The following is a 26,482-nucleotide window of genomic DNA, read 5'->3' on the forward strand; positions in this document are numbered from 1 at the left end:
CAAGTGAGAAATTAACTGTGGGAAAAACCCACCCACACCTGCACCAAATACTCCTGAAACATTATTGTCTTCAACACCTGGAGCAGAAGGCCAAGTGTATGTTAGAAGACAGGATTTTGTTCCCAAACTCTGTGTGTTTATAGGAAAAGCCCAGTGTCTCTCTGCATTTCCCTGAGCAGTGATGAGGGCAGGTACCTGTCAAGAGCAGCAGAGCCCAGGCGCTGTTTGATGTTGTCACTGGTGAGCAGCAGGGCAGGACCTGGGGGAACAAGGAATTTCACCTGTGAACACCTCAGTGTGAGCTCCTGGAGAAAACTGCCCAGAGAAGCTGTGGCTGTCCCATCCCTGGAAGTGTCCAAGACCAGACTGGATGGGGCTTGGAGCAGCCTGGGACAGTGGAAGGTGTCCCTGCCCATGGCAGGGGGTGGAATGGGATAGGTTTTAAGGTCCTTTCCAACCCAAACCATTCTCTGATTCCAAGAATTCAATTCCACGAGTTTGCTTTGAATGTAGTGATGGATCAGTGCATTGATCAGAGCTGGCACAAAGTCTTCACAAAATTTTTCACCTTTTTCTAGGAATACATCTTCCAATGCTCCCTATTCCCAGAGCTCTGTTAATGCATTAGTCACAACCTGCAAGCTCTGTTATCCCATTCCTCGGGGTCATGTAGGATCACAGAACCATGGAATGGTCTGACTTGGAAGGGACCTTAAAAGGTCCCTTTTAAGAGACCTTTTACTCATCCCATTCCATGGGCAGGACATCTTCCACAGGACCAGGCTGCTCCAAACCCCATCCCGGCTGGCTCTGGTGACAGCTCCTATTGCAGCTGCATCTTCACCAACTCAGCACTCAAAATATCACAGACTTTTACAGCCACAGGAAGGCCAGGATCCTGTTTCCAAAGAAAAGAGCTGTTCCGCTGACCTTCCAAAATACAGAACTTGTTCCTCCTGCATTGAACCAATTCCCCAGGTGAATCCTCTAGCTCTCTGAAGCATTATTACTCCTTATCCAACATGCCAACAGGAACCCCCAAAACATTCCCAAATCTGTAGGGCACAGTCAGAGCCCATTACAGACACAGACACATCTGGCAACAACCTTAGATCTGAGCTGAATTTTGGTGCACATAAAGCTTCTTGCAGGCACTTTAGTTTAATTTTCTTATTAGCAATTCTAGTGCAGCAGCAATTTGTGCCATATGTGGTAGAAGTTGCAGAGTGGCTGCAGCTAAATTAAAAAAAAAAAAAAAAGCAAAGAAAAGAAAACTTAAGGGAATAACTGCACACCTAGAGAAAATATTACCTGTCTCTTACTGAGAGAGAAATTCGTATTTACAAAACATGACAGAGCAGTCACTTTTAATTCATGTTTTCATTGTGCAATCCCTCATTGTTTCATTAATAACAGAACTGAAATTTATGTACTAAATAACAAAACACTTCATTATGTGATGAGTCTCAAGGCAAGGTTATAATGTGTTCAGTAAAAAACCAAGGAACTGTGAACAACCAACATGGAAAAAGGTCACAAATTCACACCTCTGTGTTCAAAAAGCAAAACCCCCAGGTACATATCTGGAATTGGCCATCCTGACCTCCAGGCCCAACTCATCTCCCCTGTCTTAGGCTGGAAATGCAAGATGTGGCTGAGGGTGTGTGTTCTATTGCCATCTGTCAGAGCTGGGGCAGTTCTCTCCTGTTCATTGGGCACTTTTCTTTATCTCTCCCACAGCCAATCCTCCCTCCAGGAGATCTCTGCTGTTCATGGCCACTGAGTGTCCCTGCATGGCTGAGAAAATTCCAGCATCCCATGGGGAGAGGCTTCACCCAGGGCAGGAGCCAAGCATTCCTACCTGGATCCAATCTGACCTTGGAACAGCACAGCAGCCTTTGCCCCCTGCATTCCCAGAGGAGCAGCTTTCTTCTCCACTGCATTCCCAGAGGAGCAGCTTTCTGCCCCACTGCATTCCCAGAGGAGCAGCTTTCTGCCCCACTGCATTCCCAGAGGAGCAGCTTTCTGCCCCACTGCATTCCCAGAGGAGCAGCTTTCTTCCCCACTGCATTCCCAGAGGAGCAGCTTTCTGCCCCACTGCATTCCCAGAGGAGCAGCTTTCTGCCCCACTGCATTCCCAGAGGAGCAGCTTTCTTCCCCACTGCATTCCCAGAGGAGCAGCTTTCTGCCCCACTGCATTCCCAGAGGAGCAGCTTTCTGCCCCACTGCATTCCCAGAGGGAGCCAAGGCCCATCTCCAGCAGCCCTGGAGCTTCAGAGGAAAACTCCAGCCTTGTCCAGGATCCTGCTCCAGCAGAAGCACAGCTGGCACTGCAGGAGGGCTGAGCCCCCATGGAATGGCACTGCTGCCACACCCTGACCCACAGCCTGCCAGGGCCTGCTCTCACTCTGGCAGTGGATTTTTTTTTGTTGCTTTGTATTACTGCATTTTTATTTAAATTTTCCTGTTAAAGAACTGTTATTCCTATTCCCATATCTTTGCCTGAGAGCCTCTTAATTTCAAAATTATAATAATTCTGAGGGAGGGGGTTCATATTTTCCATTTCAAGGGAGGCTCCTGCTTTCCTTAGCAGACACCTGTCTGTTCAAACCAAGACATCCCCCCTCAGTGCTCAAGTCCTGCTGCAAGGACTTCACTCTGCTTTAATTGACTTTACTCTTAGACTTGCAGAAGTTCCCAGGTGCCATTTTCCATCTTGTACTTTCCAATACCCAAATAACATTTGCTCTTTGCTACACTGATTATCAAGTAAGAGCAAACAAAATGGACAAAAATATCCCATAAGCAGAGACCAAATGATAAAGCTGGTGAGAAAGCAGAGAGAAGAGATGACTCAAGAATAGAATTTGCCTTCCCCATCCTCCAATAAAAGTTCTGGAAGATGGCTCCTATGAAAGCAACAAGTCCCAAGCAGAGGGAATGAGGAGCATTCCCAGAGCAGATCTGGGCTTAGCCTGCCCTTCCCTCCTCCCTCCATGGCTCCTTGAGCCATCCCACAGCAGGGCACAGCCCCAGTGCTGAGGGAGGGGGTTACCACCCTATCTTTAACACTGCCAGATTCTTTTATCTGGCTCACTGTTCACCTGGTGTCAGTCTTGGTATAGTTTTGAAATGGCACAATGGGATAAGGGAGGTCTTCCAGAGGGAATACTGATGGCACTGCACAGGATAGAACTGCAAGGGACAGAGTGCAGGGCAATTCTGCAAGCATTCAGCAGCAGAGTGATCATCAATGTTCATTAGCATGTCAGAGTTCTCAGTTAAATAGAAAAGGCAGATGGATTAAAATTGTATTCCAGGACATGTGGCTTACAAAGCTTTCTGGCAGTGGTGGAAGTTTCATAGGCAAAGACAAACAGCCTGGAATGCCAAGTGAGCTGAGGAATGCAATAGAAATGCTAAGGAAGAGAGACAACACCAAGGGAACAGCATGGGCACCTCTGCCTGTTACCCCCCTGCCTTGGGCTCTGAGATCCAGCAGCATCAGTCCCCAGTGATGCTCTGGGGCCCAGGCTCCAGGGGGACACCACTAAACCAAGGGGACACCATCAAAGCCAGTGGCCTGCAGCCAGAACAGCTTTCATCCAAGGGGAGAGGCAGAGTTTGTAGGGCTGGGATGGATCTTTGTGCTCCTTCAGCCAGAGGCACCTTGGCTATGGACAACATCAGAATGAGCCTTGGAGAGACTTAAAAATCATATCCAGACCTCACTTCTGATGTGGGAAAGCAGCAGTTCACAGAACAGGACACAAACAAAGGCACCCAGACAGACCCTGGCTATGTCAGCTGAGGAGGAGCCTGCCCAGCACCCCATCCCTCCACGTGCCAGGGACACGGGACAAAGATTCCCAGACCTTCACTCATCCCCAGCACGGAACACAGTGATGCTTCCAACAGAACTAACTTGTTTTGTCTCAGAAATACCAACCATCTGCTCTGCACTCCCAGTTTCTAGCAGGCTCCCAATTAATCAGCCATTGAAACCCCTCCATTAATGTGACCAAGAACACCAACATATGTGAGCTCAGAAAACAGAACCAACAAAAGTGTTATCTCAACTAAACTGCTGCGAGCAACCAAGTAGTGAAAAAAATCATTCTCATCCTGGAGGTTCAAGGCCAGGTTGGACTGGGCTTGGAGGAAGCTGGGATAGTAGAAGGTGTCCCTGCCCATGGCAGGGGTGGGGTGAGATGGGCTTTAAGGTCCCTTACAACCTAAACCATTCCCATGATTCTGTGATGATTCAAATCCACAGTCCTCAAATAGCCACACCTGCAGGCAGGAGTGACCAGCCCAACGTGTCAGTGCATCCTTAAAGGGCTTTGGCACAGTCACACACCTCTAACCACCCCCTCTCCAAACCTGGCATCAGCCTCACAGGCAGCTTCCAGCTGGAGCTGGCATCAGGGACACATCCCTGCACCCCTCAGCGTTCTGTCAATGGGATCAGAACAGCTCAAAGTGAAGAACAGGAGAGGTGATGTGAGGTAACATGAAATATTCCTCCAAGCCCTGTGTGTGTCTCTGACAGCAGCCAGCAGCAGATTGCTGGGGAGGAGTATCAGAGCAAGAAAAACCGAGTGCCATTCCCTGAGCCTCCAGCTATCCACAACTTTCTCAACCTTTTGGATTTCTCAAGCCTGGGGTGGTGACTTTCGGTAGCCTGAGGGATTTTTCTGTCAGCCAAGAGCTCACAGGGATCCTGAAGCCCAGGTTTTCTGTGCGAGAACTGCAGGCAGTGGCCCCACCCCAGGCCCAGGGATTGTGGTTTCTGGGAAAACCTCCTGGAGCATCTAAAGCTGTACTCCAGGGCCATCTGTTTCAGTACAAAACTAAGAATTCCATGAAACAGAAGGGAAAGGAAGGAAAAGCTGGCAAATGCCAGAGGTCTGGTTCATTTTCTCTGCTAACAAACAAGGGCACTGAAGAGAAGGGCTGCAGCAAAGCTTCCAACCTCCTGCCCCAGAGAGGGGGAAAAAAAACATCACACAGGACATAAAACTTCCCTTTCTTGCCAGTGAGCAAGAGACTCACATTGGTCATTTTTTTCCACAAAACACCAAGATATGCAGAAGCAGGAGTACAGGTGTCCTAATTCTAATAAAAGATGGTCCAAAAGTTGCCTCAAGAAATGAGCGGCCCAGAGGGCAGAGAGTGATTTCTGAGGCTCAGAAATTATTTCAAATACACCTCGCCTGAAAAATACACATACATCAAAAGACAAGGCCAGTACAATACACACTGTGGAAAAATTTCAGCAGAGCAAATTTACTTGCTTGGACTCCATTAAAAGAAAATTTACTTTTGGCCTAATAAAAGTCTACAAAATTATGTGGCAAAGTTACATAACTGATAAATGAGATGGATGTCAGAGGATCTTGCCCAGCAAAAAAATATTAAGTGGTGCCAGGGTTCAGGCACCACAGTAAGCATTTCAAATTTAAATCTAATCTGTGTGTAAAGACAGGCAGAACTGTAATTAAAAACTCCAATAAATTATTAGCAAAGATTTTTCAGTGAGCTGTCCAATACATTATACATTTTTAGAACTGAAAAGAAGGAAAATTTAAAGGGCAGAAAGGAATGAGAGAGACACATATGTTGGATTTGAATCCCTCCCTACTTCAGTTTGAAATTCTATGAGATCAGAGGGCTCCCACATAGAACCAGAATTTGCACAGCCATGTGGTGTCTTTTAGCTGGTCTCAGCAAAGGAACAAAAAAATAGTCAGTCAAATACTTTTGAAAAAACTGAATATTGCAGAAGAACTTCTTATCAAAAGATGCTCTCAGCTCTTTTGGATTAAGAGGAAAAGAATGAATAATAAAAATAGACATCATGAACACTGACCAGAATTCATCAGCATGATGAATTGCACAGCAGAAAAGCCTGCCCCTCTTCCTGGCACTCCAGTTCAGAGCTGGAAAATTCTGCTCCTGCTTTCTGGAAGTTGCACAGCCTCCTCTCTTGGAGACCCAAAGTCCCAGATGCAGAGGAAGAGCTGTCACACTGGAGCCTGCAGCACAGCCAGGGGACAGCAGGGCTGCAGCCCCGGGGTCACTGTGCCCTGCAGGACCTTCTGCTCTGCCCACAGAGCTCAGAGCATTTTTATTCTATCTCTGTCTCAAGATGAAGGCAGGTCCAGCTGCTGCTGCCAGGTCCCAAATAAACCTTTCATCCCACAGCTTGTGACAGCAGCAGAGCTGCCCCAGCCCTGGCCCAGCACAGGGAGGAGCTGGAGCTGCTGCAGAGATCCAGAGGAAGCACCAGGGGGATCAGAGGGATGGAGCAGCTCTGCTGGGAGGGAAGGCTGGCACAGCTGGCATTGTTCACCTGGAGAGGAGAAGCTTTGGGTGAGCTCAGTGTGGCCTTGCAGAGCCTGAAGGTGCAGGAAAGATGGAGGGAGACTGTCCCAGGGCCTGGAATGACAGGACACAGGGAATGGCTTCCCAGTGCCAGAGGGCAGGGATGGATGGGATATTGGGAATTAGGAATTGTTCCCTGGCAGGGTGGGCAGACCCTGGCACAGGGTGCCCAGAGCAGCTGTGGCTGCCCCTGCATCCCTGGCAGTGCCCAAGGCCAGGCTGGACAGGGCTGGGAGTGACCCGGGACAGGGGAAGGTGTCCCTGCCGTGGGGACACTGGATGAGCTTTAAAGTCCCTTCCAACCCAGACCATTCTGTGATTGGAAGCTCCATGGAAGCACAAACATCCATTAGCATTTAACTGGGACACAATCCCACTGTCTGGAAACAATATGTGAATTATCATAAATCACAGAAACACCAAATGTCAAAGGAACCAGCACAAATGGGCTGGGGAGAGCTGTAGGTGCTCCCACACGCTGGTGCTCCCTGAGTGCAGAACACACCCCTGATGGAGAGCAGGCTGCTCACCTGAGCTGCTCCCATTACAAATCAAAACATTAAAAAAAAAAAAAAAAAAAAAATACATTTGAAAAAAAACATTAATTAAATCCACAAAAAAGAATTAAGCAATGAAACCACTAAGTCCTGTCTCATTACAGGCAAAAGGGGATTTTTATTTTCTGGGGGAAGGAAGATTCTGAGTACTTTTCCAGTTTTTGTGGACAGTAAATACTCACTATCAAACTGAGATTTTCTAGTTGTCATTACTTTTAATAATACAGAAGTAGCTAAAAATTACCAAGACAAGCCCCAAAATCCTGTTGAATAAATTCACCTGCAACCAGCTCCAACTCCAAGCACTGCCCATAGCCTTGTCATTGCCAATTCCAGGAAAAGGAAAACCACTTCTTAAGTGTTATGTTGTGTTACAGCCCAGCCTGCATTCCCACCAGGACTGGGGTCAGCCTGCATCCCGAGGCCAGGCTCCTTCCCAGCAGCAGGTGATTCTTGCAGTGGTCTCAGTGTTCCTCCCTGCATCCTCCTCATTCCTTCTAACCTCATCTCCAACCTGCAGCAGGGGAATTCAAGGCATCACTGCAATATCCAGCTAAGTTCATATTAACAGGAAGGGGAAGGAATTCTCTGTAATAAATATATTAAGTTGCAGAAGAAAACTAAAACCAGCTGTTCTCCCCACATATTAAGGCTGCTCTCCACTGCTCTGGAACGTATTTGAAGCCCAGAGCAATGAAATTATACAGATCAAATGTTAAATATGGATTAAATGTTAAGTCAAGTATTGTAATCAGATGCTGCCATTTAACTTACAATTACAAAATGGTTGGTTCAAGGCAAAAAAAAAAAAACAAAAACACGTGGATAGCAGCAAATCTTCGAAACCATTTTCCAAACTGAGAGTTCCTTTCAGAGAAGATTTTCAATTAAGCCCTGTCAAGCACATTAACAGCTCTCACTTCCATAAAGCCAGGGAAGGTCTGATCCCAGCTCACACCCAGACCCCAGGTGAGCCCATCTGGGAGCTCAGGGAAGGACTCAGGTAGCAGCAGCTGCTCAGCAAGGCCCCAGTGCAAATCTTTCCACATGGAATCATGGAATGGTTTGGGCTGGAAGGGACCTTAAAACTCATCTCATTCCATCCCTGCCATGGGCAGGAACACCTTCCACTGTCCCAGGCTGCTCCAAGCCCTGTCATGCCTGGCCTTGGACACTTCCAGGGATCCAGGGGCAGCCACAGCTGCTTTTGGCAACAGTTCCCCTCATGCCAAATGTGCAGGTGAACAAGAAAACAACCTAAAAACAAATCAAAATTTCACTCCACTACTCAGTTCATTTTGTGTTGCAGGAAGTCAGAAGAAAAAAAAAAATCATTTCAAAATCCATCCCCTTCCCTGAAAGCCGAGCAGCAGCTGCACGTGGCTCCCAGCACTTTGTGAGGAACACCCAAACAACCCCCAGCCAGAGGGCAGAGGAGGAAATACAAAAGCTACAAGTTAAAAAAAAAAAAAAAAAAAAAGGAGGAAAAAAGAAAGCATTGCTTCTGCTAAAAAAAGAAAACCTGCAGGCTGCCCAGAGCCCCAGCCCAGCTCTGCAGAGGTTTTGCAGTGCCTGGGAGCTCTGTGGGCTGGGGGAGCTCAGGCCGGGCGCGGGGCCTGGTGCGAGGCCTCGGAGCTCCTGTGCCAGCGGTGTTTGGGACCAGATGGCTCCTGTGTTTGCCCACAACACTTTCCTCTTCCCACTGCAGCCGTCTGCTCCCTTTTGGCAACAACTTCAGGTGCCAAGGGTGTACAGAACCATCTCTGTACCATCGAGCTGCCAAGCACGGCACAGGCGTCAGCGCAGGGGAAGGAAGGGAAAAGGGTGAAGGAGGAAAGGCCGAGTGACCTCCCCAAACGCCCCTTGGGCACCTGCCTGCTGCTTTCAGCCCAAACGGGTATTTTTATTCTGAACAGTCCATCTACCTACTTAAGTTTCTGTTTGTTTTATTTACAGGCTCTTAGTGTTGTCACACATCAAAACAAGCTGGCAGTGATCCCTAAGGAGTCCCCATTAGCAATACAGCTCCATTATGGATGTAACATTTTTCTGCCATCTCCAAAATAAGAATCTTCAAACACCCACAAATTAGTTCTCACTGTAACAAGTCTCCACCATTAAGTTGCACATAAATTCAGACTTCAGAAGGTTAAAGAGCTCAAGCACCACTGGCTTTTTCCTCTGCTTGTTCACCCAGAAGATTTTTAAGCACAAAAAGGAGTGTCAGCTCCAGACACTAAAAGTCAGAAAGAAAATTACCAATAAATATAAGTGGTTACACCTCAAGCATCACATAACCTGTACTTTTAAATAAGCCATGAGAGAGCAGACTAATAATTTCTCAAAGAACTACAGAGATTCACTCAAGAGATCTGTAAGACCGTTTGAGGATGAAAAGAGGATGTTCAGGAAATGTCAAACATCACTAATGAACACAAAATTAATTCTGAATTAAATACATGAGTTTTGTGAGGAACTGGAACGTGCACAAGCAACTTCACCCATGGATAAAGCAATTAATGACTCAACCGTGAGCTGAACACATGGTTTTGTAGGCATGAGACAGACAAACAACCTGGCAGCAAATGGGACAATGATTTCAGACTAAACTTCGGATTTCCAGTGCCAATCTGGATCTCCTCCATGAGCTTCTTCCACCAAGTCTTATCCTTGCCACTCATGTACAACCACAACGCAAGAAAACTGGTAAGAAACCCCTTGCTGGATGAAGCTTGTCAGCTGAGGAGGCCTGGAACACTCTCACCCATGAGCTGGACAGAATCAGACTCTCAGGTGCCATGGGAACGGTGCCCTGGTGTGGGATGTGTCTCCTGGAGTGACTGTGGGGAGCTGAGAGCAGCCAAGACAAGGGCCAGAGAGGCTGGTGAGTATTTCCAAGTCATTAAGATAAAAAAAGTTATCTACTATAACTAAATGCACATTAAGGATGGAAATAGGGAAGCAAGAAGCATGGAAAAGGCTGATCCTGACCACTGCTGCAGAATCACAGAATGGTTTGGGTTGGAAATTACTTTAAAGATTACCTGTCCATGGACACCTTCCACACTTCCCAGATTGCTCCAACCTGGCCTTGGACACTTCCAGGGATGGGGCAGTCCCAGCTTCTCTGGGCAACCTGTGCCAGGCCCTTCTCACTCTCACAAGAATTTCTCCCTAATGTGACCTCATCCTGCCCCAAGTTTATAACTGTCCTGTGGGGACCTGGCCATATAAAAAATCCCTCTCTCTCCTTTTTTATAAGACCACAGGATTCTCTCCAAAACCTCCTCCCCAGCCCTGTGACCAATCCCCAGGTACTGCTACCCCCTAACACAGCATGGACCCCATGGTGCCAGTAGTTGGCCATGCCACTCTAAAATGACCACAGGGTTTGTTTGCTGTGGTGCCACCACGGGAACACTCACCCACAGCACTGAGGGCGTGCTTGAGCTCCAGGGTGAAGGCAGTCAGCGGCACCTCCTCGGACACCGGCATGATGGCCACCGTGGAGAGGTTGCTGGCAGGATTCCCTGCATCCCACTTGCTGCTGGAGCTGTGCAGTCCAAGAGGATGACCTGTTCACAGAGAAAACACCTGCCATCAGTCAGCCAGGCTGCAAAAAACGGAATGTCACCTTCAGGCAGGAGGGAAACTGTCACTGTGTCACTGAGCTGCTCAGTGTCAGAGAAATGTAACACAAACCTCCACAGCATGTGAGAGCAGAGTTCCCACATATTTCATTTTAAGAGGATGAAGATCAGTTTCCATCATTTTTGGTTGCTGGTACAGCATGCGTGGGTTGAAGTTAGGCAATGTTAAAAATATGCCAGGAATATGTTAAATGAAACATGGATCTACCTGACCCAGGAAAACAAAGATAAAAAGGCACTTAAAATCCCTTTACCACAACGGTAATCTTTGGAACAGATTCCACAAGAGGAATTAGCTTAACTAACAAAACTCCCAAACCTGTTGTCAGTATTAAAATATTCCAAAATATTTCAAAACTTAACAATCCTTTTCTTATGGTATTCCTAAGCAAGGAAGGAAAAAGCTGTTTTCAACAAAGCTCCTATAGAAAATGTGCATCTCTACCTGTTTTCCCTTCTCTGCAAGATGCAGAGCTTTACACATATGGGCCTAGGAGCACTGAAATATGGAACCTCTGAAGTAGCTGCAAAGTACCTTGGAACTATCTCTAATATAATTTGGTGAGTAAGGGCAGAGGGAAAGCAGTTTTTGAGAGAAATCTGCAATGCATGTGAGGAAGATCAAGATTTTCCCAGACAGCTTAGAGCTGGTAAAGGTCAATGTTCTACAAACTGTTCTTGTTCTGATACTCTTTTTTCTCTTTAGCTGAGCCTTCTCAGGAAATCTCACTTTGCTGCTAATGCCTGTCAACTCAGCTCTGAGAACACAAAAAATTTTTGAATTTAAGTTGGGATTTCACATCCTGCTTATCTCATTTCACCCAGCAAAGGCCTAAGATAAATTCTTGAGCTGGGCATGCAGAAATACTTGACATCCCCTGTGCAAACCCATTCAAAGGCTCAATGCCAGAGTGACAGACCACTGCAGGACACAAAGAAATATCAGATAAACTTTTTTTAAAAATATATTCATCAATTGAATTATTCATTTCAAATCTTCTAAAACAGCTCTGCACAGAACATTAAACAGTTTCCCCCCTCCTTCTAGTGATCTTCAAGAAGATATCTGTAGGTTTAAACAGGTTACACATTACAGCTCAACCCCTTCATCTCCACAGGCCCTTCCCTCCTCAGAACTTCAATGATTCTCTGTGATTCTCTGATTGAACTCCTGTTACTCTCACTAATTTTCCTCCCACTTTCTGTTTTCCCCATTTTGCCCTGTTTCCCTGGCAGTGCAGGCTCTGCCCTGGAACACAGAGGCATTTCAGCAGGCACAGAAGTTTAAGTACAATTATCACCAGGCATTTGTGCACAAGTGGTTGTGCCCAGAAAGCTGAGCAGGTAAAGAAAGAGCAGATTCCCTTCCCCAGACTGCTCTGAAACAGCAAAGTGGGTGACCTTCATTTTCAGTCTCCTTGGAATTTGGCAAAACCAGCAACTGAAGGACCCAACAAAACCCAAACAATCCTCAGCATCAAAAAGCCCCACAATACCCCCAGCAGTTAACAGGCATCTGCTTTAAAATGCTGCTCAAGGAAATTGGGAGAATTCCCTCCTACTCCCTTCAGTCAGGAAAAAAGACTTTGTGTGCTGCCATTAACACAAAGCCTCAGAACCAACCCATGGCAGGCCATTTCCTCCCAGACAATTCATTAAAATACTGCAAATCCAGGCATTTTAAATCAGTCTGTGCTCTGATTCCAGCCCGTTACAGCTGCTATTTCCAATGCTCCCTTTACACTGCTCTTGCAAGAAATTCCAGGGAAATTTCACTGCATGCAGGCAGCAACACTTCTCAATTGCAAATCATTCAATTCCCACACCCAGTTGGCCATGCTCTGCCAAAACCAACATGTGTGCACAGACAAAATGAATTCACCATCCACGTGCACCTACAGCTGTAACAGACCACAGAATCCCAGACTGGTTTGGGCTGGAGGGGACCTTAAAGCTCATCCAGTGCCACCCCTGCCATGGCAGGGACACCTCCCACTGTCCCAGGCTGCTCCCAGCCCCATCCAGCCTGGCCTGGGACACTGCCAGGGATCCAGGGGCAGCCACAGCTGCTCTGGGCACCCTGTGCCAGGGCCTGCCCACCCTCCCAGGGAACAATTCCTAATTCCCAATATCCCATCCATCCCTGCCCTCTAGCAGTGGGAGCCATTCCCTGTGTCCTGGCACTCCATCCATTGTCCCCAGTCCCTCTCCAGCTCTCCTGGAGCCCCTTTAGGCCCTGGAAGGGCTCTGAGCTCTCCTCTTCTCCAGGCTGAAATTTAGCAATTAATTTCCTTTCTAAGTATGCACTGCCTGTTTCAAATTTTGGATGCAAGTCCAGCTCCAAGGAAGCCCCAGCATCAATGGGAATAGTCCAGGAATGAGTCTCACCTCCCTGCTGCAGACTGCCAAGAATCTTCTCACCTAGCAAGTGAATAAGTCTGGTCACAACCTGGGAGACAAAGAGAAAGAAAAGAAACATTCAGGAAGAATGTACTGAAAGTAGAGCATCCACATGGAGACTTCCAAACTTTTTTAAGATGTTCCCTCAAGTTGAGCCACAGAGAGTCAAGGGTTTGCAGCTGTAGCTTCTCTCCTGCTGTAATGTGTAGTGATTGGTCATTTGTCATGGTTTCTCCTACCTTGTTTTACTTTAATTTGGAAAAATAAGAAAACAAAACAACCCTGGAATAGGCAGGATTTAACTTGCTTTGGGGAAAAAAAACCAAAATATTATTTGGGGAAACATGTCAAATTGCATTTTCAGCTCTCCTCATTTCTCTCTGCAGTGCATCTGCCCCTCCAGGTACTCTCACTGCTCAGTGGGTGCTGCACCTTTTGTAGGTGCTAAAGGCTCAAAAAGGTCCAAGTCTGTGTTCAAACAGACCCTTCCCCAATCCTGGTGAATGGTTTACAGCAGCCAATTTAAAATATTTGGGGAAAAAAAGGGAGAGATAAATACACCCCCCCAAACACCTGCAGAATCAAAACAAACTACCTAAGAAATTGCTTTCCCCCTCAAATCATGTTTGCCTGGTAATTAATGTTTGAAGGCACAGATGTGCTCCCAGCTGTTTTTCCAGCAGGACTCATATAAATAGAAACTAATATTCCAATAGCCAAATGTATCTCCAAAGTGACAAGCCTCTCTCCAACATGACCAATCAATAATTCCTGACAAGTGGGGTAGCAGAAGACTAATCCTTGCAATATCAAGAAGTGACAGACATGGAAAGCGCAGCATTTATTCTGAAAGCTCTACACAGATGTTTTACCAAATAAGGGAAATAGTTATTTAAATGCATTAAGGATTAATAGAGCAATCATTAAATATTCTCCCCCGAATAATTCAAGGTCAAAATAGCTCAGGAGGACATGAAAAAAACCCCCAAAACAACTGCCACAACAAAAGTTCTCTAAGGTTAACAAGCAAAACAAGCAGCAGCCAGGTTACCTGGGATCCTGGATAAACACACCCTGTTCCCACAGGAACAGGCACTTAGGGATGCAGCTTTCACATAAAGGGCCATGTAGGCATCAAGACAGGTCAGGATGCCCACCTGAGTAATTTCTACATCCTGCCTTAAAAACAAAATCGAAGGCAGCAAATTCCCCTGCACTGTGAAATGCTGTGTATAAAGCACTGATGTATTTTAAGTCCTCTATGGGAAAAGGGGGAAGAGCAAACAGAAGCTTCTAGCACAAGTGTGACTTGTGGTAGAGCACAGAAAAAGAGTTACTAAGGTTATTTCAGGATTTCATGGCATGGTTTGGGGTGGAAAAGGCCTTTAAAGCCCACTCAGTTCAACCCCTGCATAGAGCAGGGACATCTTTCACTATCCCAAGGTGCTCCAAGCCCTGTCCAGCCTGGTCTTGGACACTTCCAGGGACAGCCAACAGCTTCTCTGGGCACCCTGTGCCAGTTCTGTCCCTTAGCCATGACTGCAAGTTGGTGAAGATGCCACATCAACATCTCAACATCTCCTCAGTGACCAGGGCAAACCCCTTGGAAGTGCCTCTTCCTTGCCCCAAGAGCAGGCACAGTGTCCATGCCCACTGCCACCCATGTGGGGAGGACAGCAGGAAAGCTCCCAGCCTCCTGCCTTATCCTGGAAGCTCAGACAGGATCTAAAATACTTCCCTTTGTCCAAAATACAACAGAACCTGATGATCACCCAACCACACAACTCAACACCACCAAGCTCCGAGGCTCTGCGATTCCCCAAAGGTGCCACATGTGGCTACAGAAAACTACCCAAGCCACAGGGAGAATTCAGGGAAACAGGGAATTCTTCACAAAAATAGAGACTGATGGCCCTTGCTAAAGGAGATAATCTGCCTCCAGAGCACATTTGCTATACCCAGCTCACAGGCTTCACCTAAACCTGCAGCAGCACAGCAGGACTTTCCTTCTGCAGTTTTGGGAGGTGCCGTGAACATCTTACACTTCTGAAGCACTTAAGCATCAGAATTTTAATTACTTACTAAAACCATCTCCTGTATTTATAACTTTTTCTGCTTTACAGGCAGCTAAGGAGATCTCCAGCTAAGTTACAAAATATGTCCAAGGTTAATGATGGAACTAAGAATAGAACCTATTGGTCTCATTTTCCAGTTGGCTGCTCCTATTACCGGGAAATATTATTTGTCTTGTTTGCTGGAGCAAACCTTACAGCCTTGGTATGTATAGATAGGGAAAATTATTTCCCTGGTGACTTTGTACAACAAGCAAAGCTGCTCCCCAGAACAGGATGAGTCACTCTGTCGCAGTCATGGCAACGTCCAAGGAACATCAATTTCGGATCCGAGCTCAGAACTGAAATTTCCACAGAGTTTTATATTACATACACCAGATATCCTCTCACAAAAAGGCAATGTTTTCTTTAAAAGGGACTTGTCCATCCTTCTGAGGGAGAAGTCAATACAAATCACATCCCTCCATCGACAGCAGACCTGACCTGATCGACCACAGCCCTCAGTGTGCAGAGCAGCAGGAGCAGCTGGGGAGAACTGAAAACCAGCAGGAAAAATTCATCCTTCAGGTTTCCAAGCCCCTTTATTCTCACTCCCACGCAGTAGCAGGGCATGGGAAGGAGCAGCACAGCTCAATGCAGCCAAAGAGACAACAAGGAAGCCAAGGGATCTGGGAGAGGACAGGGATAGCTTGGGCAGGGAACAAGCAGGAATTAGCCCTTAGGTTAGGAGCAAAATGACAGGGATTGAAGGGAAACAGTTACTCCAAGTGTGTCTGGAGGAGATGGAAGCAGAAGGACAGGTATAGGGTGGGTACCTCGGCGCAGAATCTGGGCTGTGACTCAGCAGTCCCTTATCCCTCCTGTTCAGCTGCACTTGTGGGAAATTCAAGGTGAGGCTGAGTCTCTTCATCCAGGTAAGAAGTGACAGGACATGAGGGAACAGCCTCAAGCTGTGCCAGGGGAAGTTTAGCTGGATATTAGGAAAACCTTCACTGCAAGGGAGGTCAAGCACTGGCACAGGTTGCCCAGGGCAGTGGTGGAGTCACCATCCCTGAAGTGTGGATGTGGCACGTGTGGGGACATGGGTTAGTGGTGGTCACGGTGGCACTGCGGGAATGGTTGGACTTGATGATCTTGGGGGACTTTTCCAACCTTAACAATTCAAGGAAAGCTCTGGGAATTGGCAGTGGGGTAGGGCAGGAACTGGATTGACCTGGAGAACACAGAGTTTCCTTCCTCAGGGGTGTAGCCCCCAGCACTGCCCCACACTCCTGAGCCAGGGACAGCCTGGGCACTGCTTTTCCCAGAGCCTTCTGCCCCCTTCCCCATAGGAACATCAGTCTTTCTCAATCACAGCACAGAAGAGCCCAGAACACTTCCCAGACACCTGCACAAGTAGAATTCTCTCGTTTTCAGGGTGCCACCACCAACCCAGGGCTAGCCAGCCTTCCCGGTTGGAAGCGTCTGCTGTGCTCACCCTACGGCACATCCTGGATTTTACAGCCTCTTCTAGCACCCAGCCCTGGACACACCCCTCCTGCTGGCACAGGATCAGGCAGTTTCAATTTAAGGCTTGAAGAAAAATCTGCAAGAAGGCAGCGAGTCAGAGCCCAGACGGATCAAACAACACCAGGAGGTTCCTAAATTAGGCGAGGATCGTTAATTGCCTGTAGTAAAGCAAACACAGCTTTTGGGCCCCTCGTGCTGGGGATGGAGCTGAGCTTGGTTTAGTTGGTGAGGAAGGGGAATTAATCCTTCCTCATGATTAGGAACAGCAGCAGCAGCGAGTGCAGCCAGCTCAGTTAATCACAGTTAATCACAGGAACGAGCAGCAGAGCTGGGGATTGGACACATGGCTGCCAGGACAGGTCTGCTCAGAGCTCCCCAAACTGCCAGGGAACACAGCTTCCCATCCCCTGCGCCCTGCCCAGGCTGGGAGGTGACTCAGGAAGGTCACAGAGCACCTAAAGAGGCCCTACAGGGGCTCATGGAGCGAGTCTAGAGCTGTGGGGTCTGCCCAGGTCAGGGAGGTGACTGAGTTCACCATCAAAACTATCCCCAAATCACACAAAACCCCACTCTCCTGAGCTCATGCAAGAGTTTCCTGGCCAGAAAGACAAAATCTGACCTTACAGGTCTAAAAAACTGAGTAAAACTCCATTTCAAAAGCTACTTGGGGCACCAGGTGCATCAGTGCCATTCTCCAAAAGCCCCAAACCCCTCCAGCTCCCACAGACACCACTGCAGATGTCACCTCATAACCCGGGCCCACAGCAGGATGTGCAGGTGAGACATTTTCCAAAGGAAATGACCATTTCTCCTCCTCCTCCTCCTGCCACCCACTCCCCTTTTCAGATCAACTCCCCAGGACATTTTTGTGCAGGGCAAAACAGGACAAAGAGTTTCTGCTTCTCAAATGGTGTTGGAGAGCACTTCCCCCAGCACAATTCCACCTCTCCCACCCAGCTCACCACTCACCACCTCACCTACCTACAAACATCTCACCTTCCTGGCTGTTTCTGGATCAACTCCATCCAGTGAGACCCACTCAGGCTCTCCCAGCACCCCAAACCTCTCCTGTCTACTGTGACAGTCTGTTCCTCCACCTGCTGTAGAGAAGCTTCTGGGAAACCATTAATTTTCCCTGTGCTTAATTAATGTTCAATTACTCCACAGACCTGCAGTCTCTGCATTCGTGGCAGGGCAAGGCCCGAACACCACATCCCAAGGGACTGCATTTCCTTTCTTTAGGATGATTAATTCCGGTCTCAAAAGCAGGATGTGGCCAGGCAGGATCTCAGCTCTGCTACTGCTGGTGCCAGCACAGAGCTGAGTGCTCCATCCATCCTGGGTCTGAGGTGTTTTCAGAGCACCACTTGCTCCACAGCCACTGGAATTCCCATACCAAGAGGTTACAGTCACTCTGCAGTGCTGTATTTCCTATAATCCCTTTAAATATTTCAAACTATTACCTACCCTTGCTAATCTTCCAAGGCTGGATTCTGGTTAAAGCTTTTGTTCCTATTCAACTGTGAAACTCAAGAGCTCATTTACAAAAAGCTCTTTTGAAAGTGATTTTCATGAGAATTCAGTTGGAAAATATTTTCCTATGGACATTTATTTCAATCTGTGAATACTATGGGATGTGAATACTATGGGATGGACTGGCAAATTGAATTATCTGCTGATAGACAGCAACTAATCCAAACAAAGCTTCCTCTATCATAGGTAACTTTCGATTTACAGAAAACTATACATGAAGGGGGCCTACAAGAAACGTGGAGAAAGACTATTTATAAGGGCCTGGAGGCACGGGACACAGGGAATGGCTTCCACTGCCAGAGGGCAGGGATGGATGGGATATTGGGAAGGAATTGATCCCTGGGAGGGTGGGCAGGCCCTGGCACAGGGTGCCCAGAGCAGCTGTGGCTGCCCCTGGATCCCTGGCAGTGCCCAAGGCCAGGTTGGACGGGGCTTGGAGCAGCCTGGGACAGTGGAAGGTGTCCCTGCCATGGCAGGGGACAGGGGGATGGGCTTTAAGGTCCCTTCCAACCCAAACCATTCTGGGATTCTAAATCGGGAAAATTTCACAAAATCAACACCAATATCCAAATTCACAGCCACAGCTTAGCGATGTAAGGTCCTGTGTACTGCAAATCCCTTTTAGTTACAACAGAAGAAATACATAAAATTGTATGTAAGAAGAAAACACACAAACCCCAAACTACATCACCTTCAGCCCTACCCTGCACCAGGGTTCACTGTCTGTGATTTTAATTCAAAGCTCCTGTGCAAGGAAGCCAAGGGCCAGGCTCCAGGAAGCCTCCCCAGCCCTGCCAGGTTCCTGGCAGGTTCCTCCCCATTGTCTCCTGCAGGTTCCTGGGCCAGGAAAGCAGCCCTGGCTGAAGGAATGAACCTGACGTGGCTGTGTCAGTCCTACACAGCCAAGGGGTGTCTGCAGCCCTACAAAGCTGAACGGGGTTTTCCTCTTTGGATCCTCCACCATCATCCAGACCCAACAGAGCAGGAGGCTGCAGGGAACAAGGAGCCTTGGAGGTGAGCTGTGGACACTCCAGTGCCTCTGAAGTCTAATAGTAAGATGCTTCCTAGTTCAGCTTTTAAAACTTCAGCCACCTAACAGGCACCCCCAAACTGCAATCACAGAATACTTTGAGAACCTCCTGAGCTGGAGGGACCCCACAGGGATCACCCAGCCCAGCCCCTGTCCCTGCCCAGACCCCCCAACAACCCCACCCTGGGCACCCCTGGCAGCGCTGGCCAAACGCTCCTGGAGCTCTGGCAGCCTCGGGGCCGTGCCCATTCCCTGGGGAGCCTGGGCAGTGCCAGCACCCTCTGGGGAAGAACCTTTTCCTCATTTTAACCTAAACCTCCCGTGACACAGGTCATTGGTTACCAGAGAGAAATTAAATATGTCAAATAACAATCTACTGGTGCCTCCAGAGCAGGGTACTGCAGAGCTTCACATCCAGATGTGATTTAGTTAAAAGACCTGTAGAAGGGTTTTGTGCCACACAGAGACCCTATGGCTGAGCTGCCATGAGAATCAGGCCTGCCAAGGGTTTTCTGTTCTACAAAATGAGAACAATTGGAGCCAAATAGTGCAAACAGCCATTTTTACCCACACAAATCCACAGAACAGCTTCTGGGAAGCTCTTTCCAGGAGCTGAGATTATCCTTGACCAGCTTTAAGAGCCTTTTCTAAGGGACAAGGGAGGAGGAGAGGTAAATTAGATCCTCAGCTTGAATAAAACCAGGGTGTTATTGAAGCTTCACATGGTCCCAGATCAGACAAACACTGGCTTGTCCTGGAATCAGGGAGCTTAGCAAGGGGTCTCTGATTGAAACTTTGATGTTTGATCAGCCTGTGACAAAGCAAATCCTCAACACTCCCTCACAACAATTCCTGGCACCTTTTCAAAAGCTGCTGAAGCCCACGGAGGAACTGAAGCTTTATCCTGGGGCTGTTTGAGCTTCTAACACTTGGGATCAATCCTGTCTTGAAGAAAAATGTCATTCTGGCACAGATGCTGATTAAATGCCCCCTCCTGCCAGCCTCACTCAGTGACCACAGTGTTCCCACTGAATTCCTTCTCTCCTTTTCACATCCACTCCTCTTACAGTCGAGGAACACTCACTGGAATGGGCCAAGACAACAAATACAGAAAAATCCAGAAGCACAGCCTCTCCTGACCTATTCCCCAGTGCCACATCAAGCTCAGTTCTTGTGAGCAGCACTTTGAAAAGAGGGCACATTACAGAGCTCACTTTGTAAGGCAGATAACCCTGGGGAAGGCTCCAGCCACTTCAGAGAGGCTCTGGCTCAAATACTCCTATGAAGATAGCAGAACTCCACTTGGAGATGGATGACAGGTTCTGAATATATTTAAATCCCAAGGACAGACTCAGAATTAAAAGAAAGATGCAGAAAAACTCTTTCTATTTCTCAGCATGTGTTTCCAGCACGCCAAAGGTTGTCTCACAGTTCAGCCCCCACAGCTCCCAAGCAGATTCTCAGCACCATTTCCATCAGCAACCAGCAGGTCTAAATTCCACGTTAGAATTCTAAAAACTAACTTAGCTCAAAAGAGTCAAAGCTAATCTAGGAAATGTGATCCCAGCTCTGCAGCAATGCTGGAACATCTCTGTGATCTGCTCACAGATTTTTGTGCTCTCGCTGCTGCCTCGATGCTGCTTTGCGGTGCCAGGAATCGTGAGCTGGTTCCCTGTCCTACTTTCCAGAACTGAAGGCAGGGATGAAAATAGAAAGAATCAATTCCTTTCCTCTCCTGCAAGGCTGGAGAGCTTCGAACAGCACCAGAAATGAGCACAGAGGCTGTCAGGGAGCAAATGCTCTGGGCTGGCAGAGAACCCTGAGGACTGTGCTGGAGAGCTGGGGGCACCAGGGTGGACAGAACCATTAAGTGTGGCACCATGGACCACTTTCCATTAGGAATGTCTCCAATGCCATATCCAGAGTGAATCAAGGTTGAGATGCTTTCCTGAGAAGCCAGACAATGTCAGCTTGGCTTCTGCAGACTGAGCAGATCTAGAAATCAACATCTGTCATTTCTGGGCGCATAATATGAAATTTTGGCTGTTATTTATAACTGAGGTCAGGCTCCCCACATTCACCCATCTGTTATTCCCTCGGAATAACCTGAGCTATGGTGGGTCACTTGGAAGATCCCAGCCGATCAGCTCCTGTCTCTCCCAGGACCAAAGCAGCTGTCCAGGAGACAAAACAGAAGGCAGTCACATGGATCTCCCCCAAGGATCAGCCATTCCACTTGTCCAGATTGTACATCCCAGCTTAAGGAACTGGAATGACTGCCTGGACTAACAGAGCACGATTTCCCTCATTTCACACAGTTCTCATTGGCATGCACCACCCACGTCCTACAATTTTCTTACGCACCAGGTAATGTTTTCTTACAATGCACTCCAGAGTTGGAACCCTTCCTGGATCACCAACAAACACAGCATGGCTGGGGAAGAGTCTGCAGGATGGAGTCTTCCCACTAACTCCTAAAATAAGGGGGTTTTCAGCCTTCATAGGAACTGTCTGGAGCCTCCTCATGAGGGGGCAGCTCTGATCTCTGCTCCCTGTGACAAGGACAGGAGCCAGGGAATGGCTGGGGCTGTGTCAGGGAGGCTCAGGCTGGAGATCAGGAAAGGTTCTTCCCCAGAGGGTGCTGGCACTGCCCAGGCTCCCCAGGGAATGGGCACGGCCCCGAGGCTGCCAGAGCTCCAGGAGCGTTTGGCCAGCGCTGCCAGGGGTGCCCAGGGTGGGGTTGTTGGGGGGTCTGGGCAGGGCCAGGAGTGGGATTTATGGTCCTGGTAAGTGCCTCCAGCTCAGGATGCTCTGTGGCTCTGTAAAGCTCAAGGGTAACAAACTGAGAGGGAAATCCAAGCTCAGGAACTGCCCAGTTTTTGGCTGTTAACACACACACACTATTCAGGTTCTGCAGAAGTTGCCAAGAGGCACACCAAAAAAATCCAGTTCTCCCTTGAACTAAGAGAGGATTTCATCTGATTTGGGGACCAGCACCACTCTTTGACCATTATTCACCAAGTGAGACTCATGGCAACTTACCCTCAGCAGGCAGTGCAGGAGCATGGAGCTGACAGAGGCAGAGCTGCTTTCTGCCCTGTGTTTTTCTGCTTTGCAGAGGGAAATCCTCCACCACTGCCAAATCACCAGCCAGCTCTTGCTACCCAGTCAATTATTTCAGAGCTATTGCACCTGCTATCCCTTCATTACTTTATTACTTCTGCTTGAATGGGGAAAACAACATCATAAACCCTGTGTCTAAATCACTCTCCTAGACTAACAGCCAAAAAAATAGGACAGAGAGAATTCCTTTGGTCCATCCCTCTCCTCAGCACTAGGCATTACTCCACTGATCATTTTAGAAGAGGTTATAAAAACAAGTAACAATCTTTTAGTCTTTCTGGAGAGTAGAATGAGCTTTTTCTTACTGCAACTGCTGCCATTTCAGTTCAGTCCCAGTTGCTCTGTTCCAGTACAGTGAGCAGCATCTGCCCTTTCCAGCACAAGACAACTTTATGCATCTGAAAATAGCTACCATGTCTTCCCTTAACCTTCTATGGGCTTTTTGTCTTTATAGGTCAGTATTTCTAACTCAGCTGCCTCCTTGTCCTCCAGATTCTCTTCCTTTGGTCTGCCTCTGCCTTCAGATGTGCTACCACAGGCTGGTGCTGAAGCTTTTCCAGCATCAAGGAGAATATCAGAATTTCTTCACTCCAAAAAGCATTCTGTTAACATAGTTTAGGTTTTTTTTTTTTTGCAACTACTTGACACTGTCCAGGCATGGGCAGCCTTTGATCCTCTAATGCCTGGATTCTTTTTCTAATAAAGTGAACCAGCCCCTGTCCTCTGTACAACATTTATCAGTTTCCAGCTCAAGCACTTTTCTCCAGTAAAATTCCTTAAAGTTTACTTTGGCTGTTCTAGCTGTCTCCCAAATTTCTACCCTATAGTTTTGCTCCATCACTTCAGTTCTCTCTCACTTTTGTCCTTCCTCTCTTACCTGCATCCAAAGCAGCGTGGGCAGCAGGGCAGGGGGGATTGTGCCCCTGTGCCCTGTGCTCAGGTGAGAGCCCACCTCCAGAGCGGCCCCAGCCCTGGCCCAGCACAGGCAGGAGCTGGAGCTGCTGCAGAGATCCAGAGGAGGCACCAGGGGGATCAGAGGGATGGAGCAGCTCTGCAGGGAGGGAAGGCTGCCACAGCTGGAATTGTTCACCTGGAGGAGTTTTGGAATGACTTCCAGTGCTTAAAGGGGCTCCAGGAGAGCTGGAGAGGGACTTGGGTCAAGGGATGGAGGGACAGGACACAGGGAATGGCTTCCCACTGCCAGAGGGCAGGGACAGATGGGATATTGGGAAGGAATTCTCCCCTGTGAAGGGGCTGAGGGTATAGGGTGCCCAGAGTAGCTGTGGCTGCCCCTGGATCCCTAAAGTGCCCAAGGCCAGGTTGGACAGGGTTTGGAGCAGCCTGGGACAGTGGAAGGTGTTCCTGCCATGGCAGGGGTGGCACTGGATGGGCTTTAAAGTTCCTTCCAACCCAACCCAAACCATTCCATGATGGACCTAACAGACAAAAAAGAGAACACACAAGGACTCTGAAATCATATTAAAATATTTTACCTTAAGTTTCTCAGCCAGTCTGAAGGCATTAACTGCATAAATCACCTACATAAAGTCTATCTTATGTTCCCCTTTCTATTTCTAGTGAGGTTCTAAAACAATCCCACAGAAAAAAAATGCAAGTTCTCACTTTTTTATACCAGTTTAACATGTACTTAGAATTTGGAGACCTCAAACAGCAGCAAGAATGTGTCTTTCTAACAACCTATGTTGCAACACATTTCCTTAAAGTATCTATTTTAGCATTTTGTTTCATTGCAACTAATTAGCCAGACTACAGGCAAGTCTAGAGAAAACTGATTCCATACTGAAAAAGGTCAGGAATTTGAGGCTGATGGGCTGTACTCTTTAGACATGGGAAGACATTTGAATTCTATTACAAATAAATGTTTTGAATTGTGCTATAAATGTAACACTCAAGCTCAATTTTAACTGCAAAGCAAAGAGATTCACAGCTCCACAGAGATCACTGTTCAGGGGAAAACAGCTCTGCCAGCTGGCAGAAAGGGAAGAGAGACACTGAAATAAATTCCTGCCCCAGATAAAGAGGCAGAATTAGAACCCAGCCTTAGTGCAGAGCAGTGTTCAAGACATTGCTCAGTGTTTAGGCCAGGCTGGATGGGCTTGGAGCAACCAGGTCTAGGGGAAGTTTCCCTGCTAATGGCAAGGGGTGGAACAGGATAAATGTTAAGGTCCCTTCCAACCCAAACCAGACTGTGACACTGGAAATTTAGTCTGTATGTTTAGCAGTTACATGTAAAATCATCCACTGCACAAGCAGAAAGGTGGGTTTGAATCCTCCCTGGGCCATTCCCTCCCTCCTGGATCAGTCACAAGGACAGGGATGGTTGACAGCAGCTCCAGAGCGGATGTCACATGTTTGGCATGTCCCCAGTTTGTGGGGAGTTCTGTATTGAGCTCCCAGTTCATGAACCTGGGCAGGGAATCACATTAAATAGAGAGGAATAAACTCACAGGTTTGTTCAAGTGAGCTCCAGGGACCAGAAGTGCCTTAATAATCCCCAACAGAAGTTCAGAAACACTTAAGCAAAAATAATCTTTACAGGGAAACCAGAAAGATTATTTTTCACTGACATAACTTCTGAACACTTATTGCCATAATTAAATTTTCCTGGCAATAACACAGATAAAACTCCACCATTTTGGTACTATGAAAATGCCTGACTGGAGGCTTTATACTGTACAGTTTTAAAAAACATTATTATAGGTGCTAGGAAAGCAAGAGAATACAAGTATTTAAATTAGGTTATTATTTTTGCAGGATTTTAAAAAATAAATCTGATTAAAAAAAAAAAGCCTAGGTCTTCAAGACAGCAAAATGACAAATCAGAAATAATTTGAAGTAATAGCATTGAAGAATTGCCTGTAAGGCCAATGAAATGATTTAGTGCTTAGTATAATGTCCCTGATGCACTTAGGGACAAAATAATTAAATTTCAACTCCGTCAGTCTCCAAATTTGCAGGAGAGAGATATAATGTCAAGTGAATTAAAGAAGATGGATGAGCTGATGGATTCAGAGGGAGCAATCAGAGTGTTCAGGACACAGACAGATTTGGCAGCTGCAGAATGAGGACTGACAAACTAAAATGGCAGGAAGAGGGAAACCAACCCCCAAGTATCAAAGCTGTGGCAATAAAGGTACAGAGAAACCAAGGGTGGACTCTGAGCCCCAGGAGGAGGAGGAATGAATAACATTTTTTAAGGGATTTTAGAAGCCAAACTTCCATTGCCCATCAGTAGCACTAAGTGATTTCCACTTTGCTAACATCCTGCATTTAAGCAGAACTCCTCCCAGATACACAAAGCAGCCCTGCAAATAAAAACCTGCTACAACTGATGAGAGGAAAGCTGGTGGAAGTCTGGGATGGATCCGCTCAGGCAGACAAGGAGCACATGTTTCCTCAGAATTCATCAATCACTCAGAAAACCCAGAGGATGTGGTGCTAACAGGCAGCCTGAGCCTCCCAGACATCCTTTGAGAGAGACAGGAAAAAGCTTTTCATTCCCTTACCTGGGGGAATTTGCGTTTGATGGAGATCAGGGCCCCCTCTGGGAGCTTGGCGAGCTCCGAGTCCCGCACCGCATGCACCGTGGTGGCTCTGGGCTGGTGGGTCAGGGCTTCCACCTGCAACACAGGGACAGAGCTTCAGGGACAGGGCACAGGGACAGCATCAGGGGCACACAGAGCACCAGGGACAGGGCACAGGGACAGCATCAGGGGCACAGAGCACCAGGGACAGGGCACAGGGACAGCATCAGGGGCACACAGAGCACCAGGGACAGGGCACAGGGACAGGGCACAGGGACAGCATCAGGGGCACACAGAGCACCAGGGACAGGGCACAGGGACAGGGCACAGGGACAGCATCAGGGGCACAGAGCACCAGGGACAGGGCACAGGGACAGCATCAGGGGCACAGAGCACCAGGGACAGGGCACAGGGACAGCATCAGGGGCACAGAGAGCACCAGGGACAGGGCACAGGGACAGCATCAGGGGCACAGAGAGCACCAGGGACAGGGCACAGGGACAGCATCAGGGGCACACAGAGCACCAGGGACAGGGCACAGGGACAGCATTGGAGCAGAGCACAGGGACAGAGCTCCAGGGACAGAGAGAGCACCAGGGACAGAGCTCCAGGGACAGCATCAGGGGCAAAGCACCAGGGACAGAGAGATCTTCAGGGACAGAGCAGCAGGGACAGA

At 47.8% G+C, this 26,482-nt stretch overlaps 1 protein-coding gene across 5 annotated transcripts in view; it reads right to left on the reverse strand.

The window, feature by feature from the left end:
- PNPLA7 (patatin like phospholipase domain containing 7) overlaps positions 1 to 26,482 on the reverse strand; it is a 127,440-nt gene that overhangs the window by 49,422 nt on the left and 51,536 nt on the right. For all 5 annotated transcript variants that reach the window (XM_053961993.1, XM_053961991.1, XM_053961994.1 and 2 more), the window contains 4 exons: positions 25,789 to 25,902; positions 12,983 to 13,043; positions 10,370 to 10,519; positions 196 to 259 (listed from right to left, as the gene is read on the reverse strand). In XM_053961993.1, coding sequence (XP_053817968.1) covers positions 196 to 259; positions 10,370 to 10,519; positions 12,983 to 13,043; positions 25,789 to 25,902 — 389 coding nt within the window. The remainder of the gene's footprint in view (positions 1 to 195; positions 260 to 10,369; positions 10,520 to 12,982; positions 13,044 to 25,788; positions 25,903 to 26,482) is intronic.

The sequence above is a fragment of the Vidua chalybeata genome, chromosome 21, assembly GCF_026979565.1.
Source record: "Vidua chalybeata isolate OUT-0048 chromosome 21, bVidCha1 merged haplotype, whole genome shotgun sequence".
Lineage (NCBI taxonomy): Eukaryota > Metazoa > Chordata > Aves > Passeriformes > Viduidae > Vidua > Vidua chalybeata.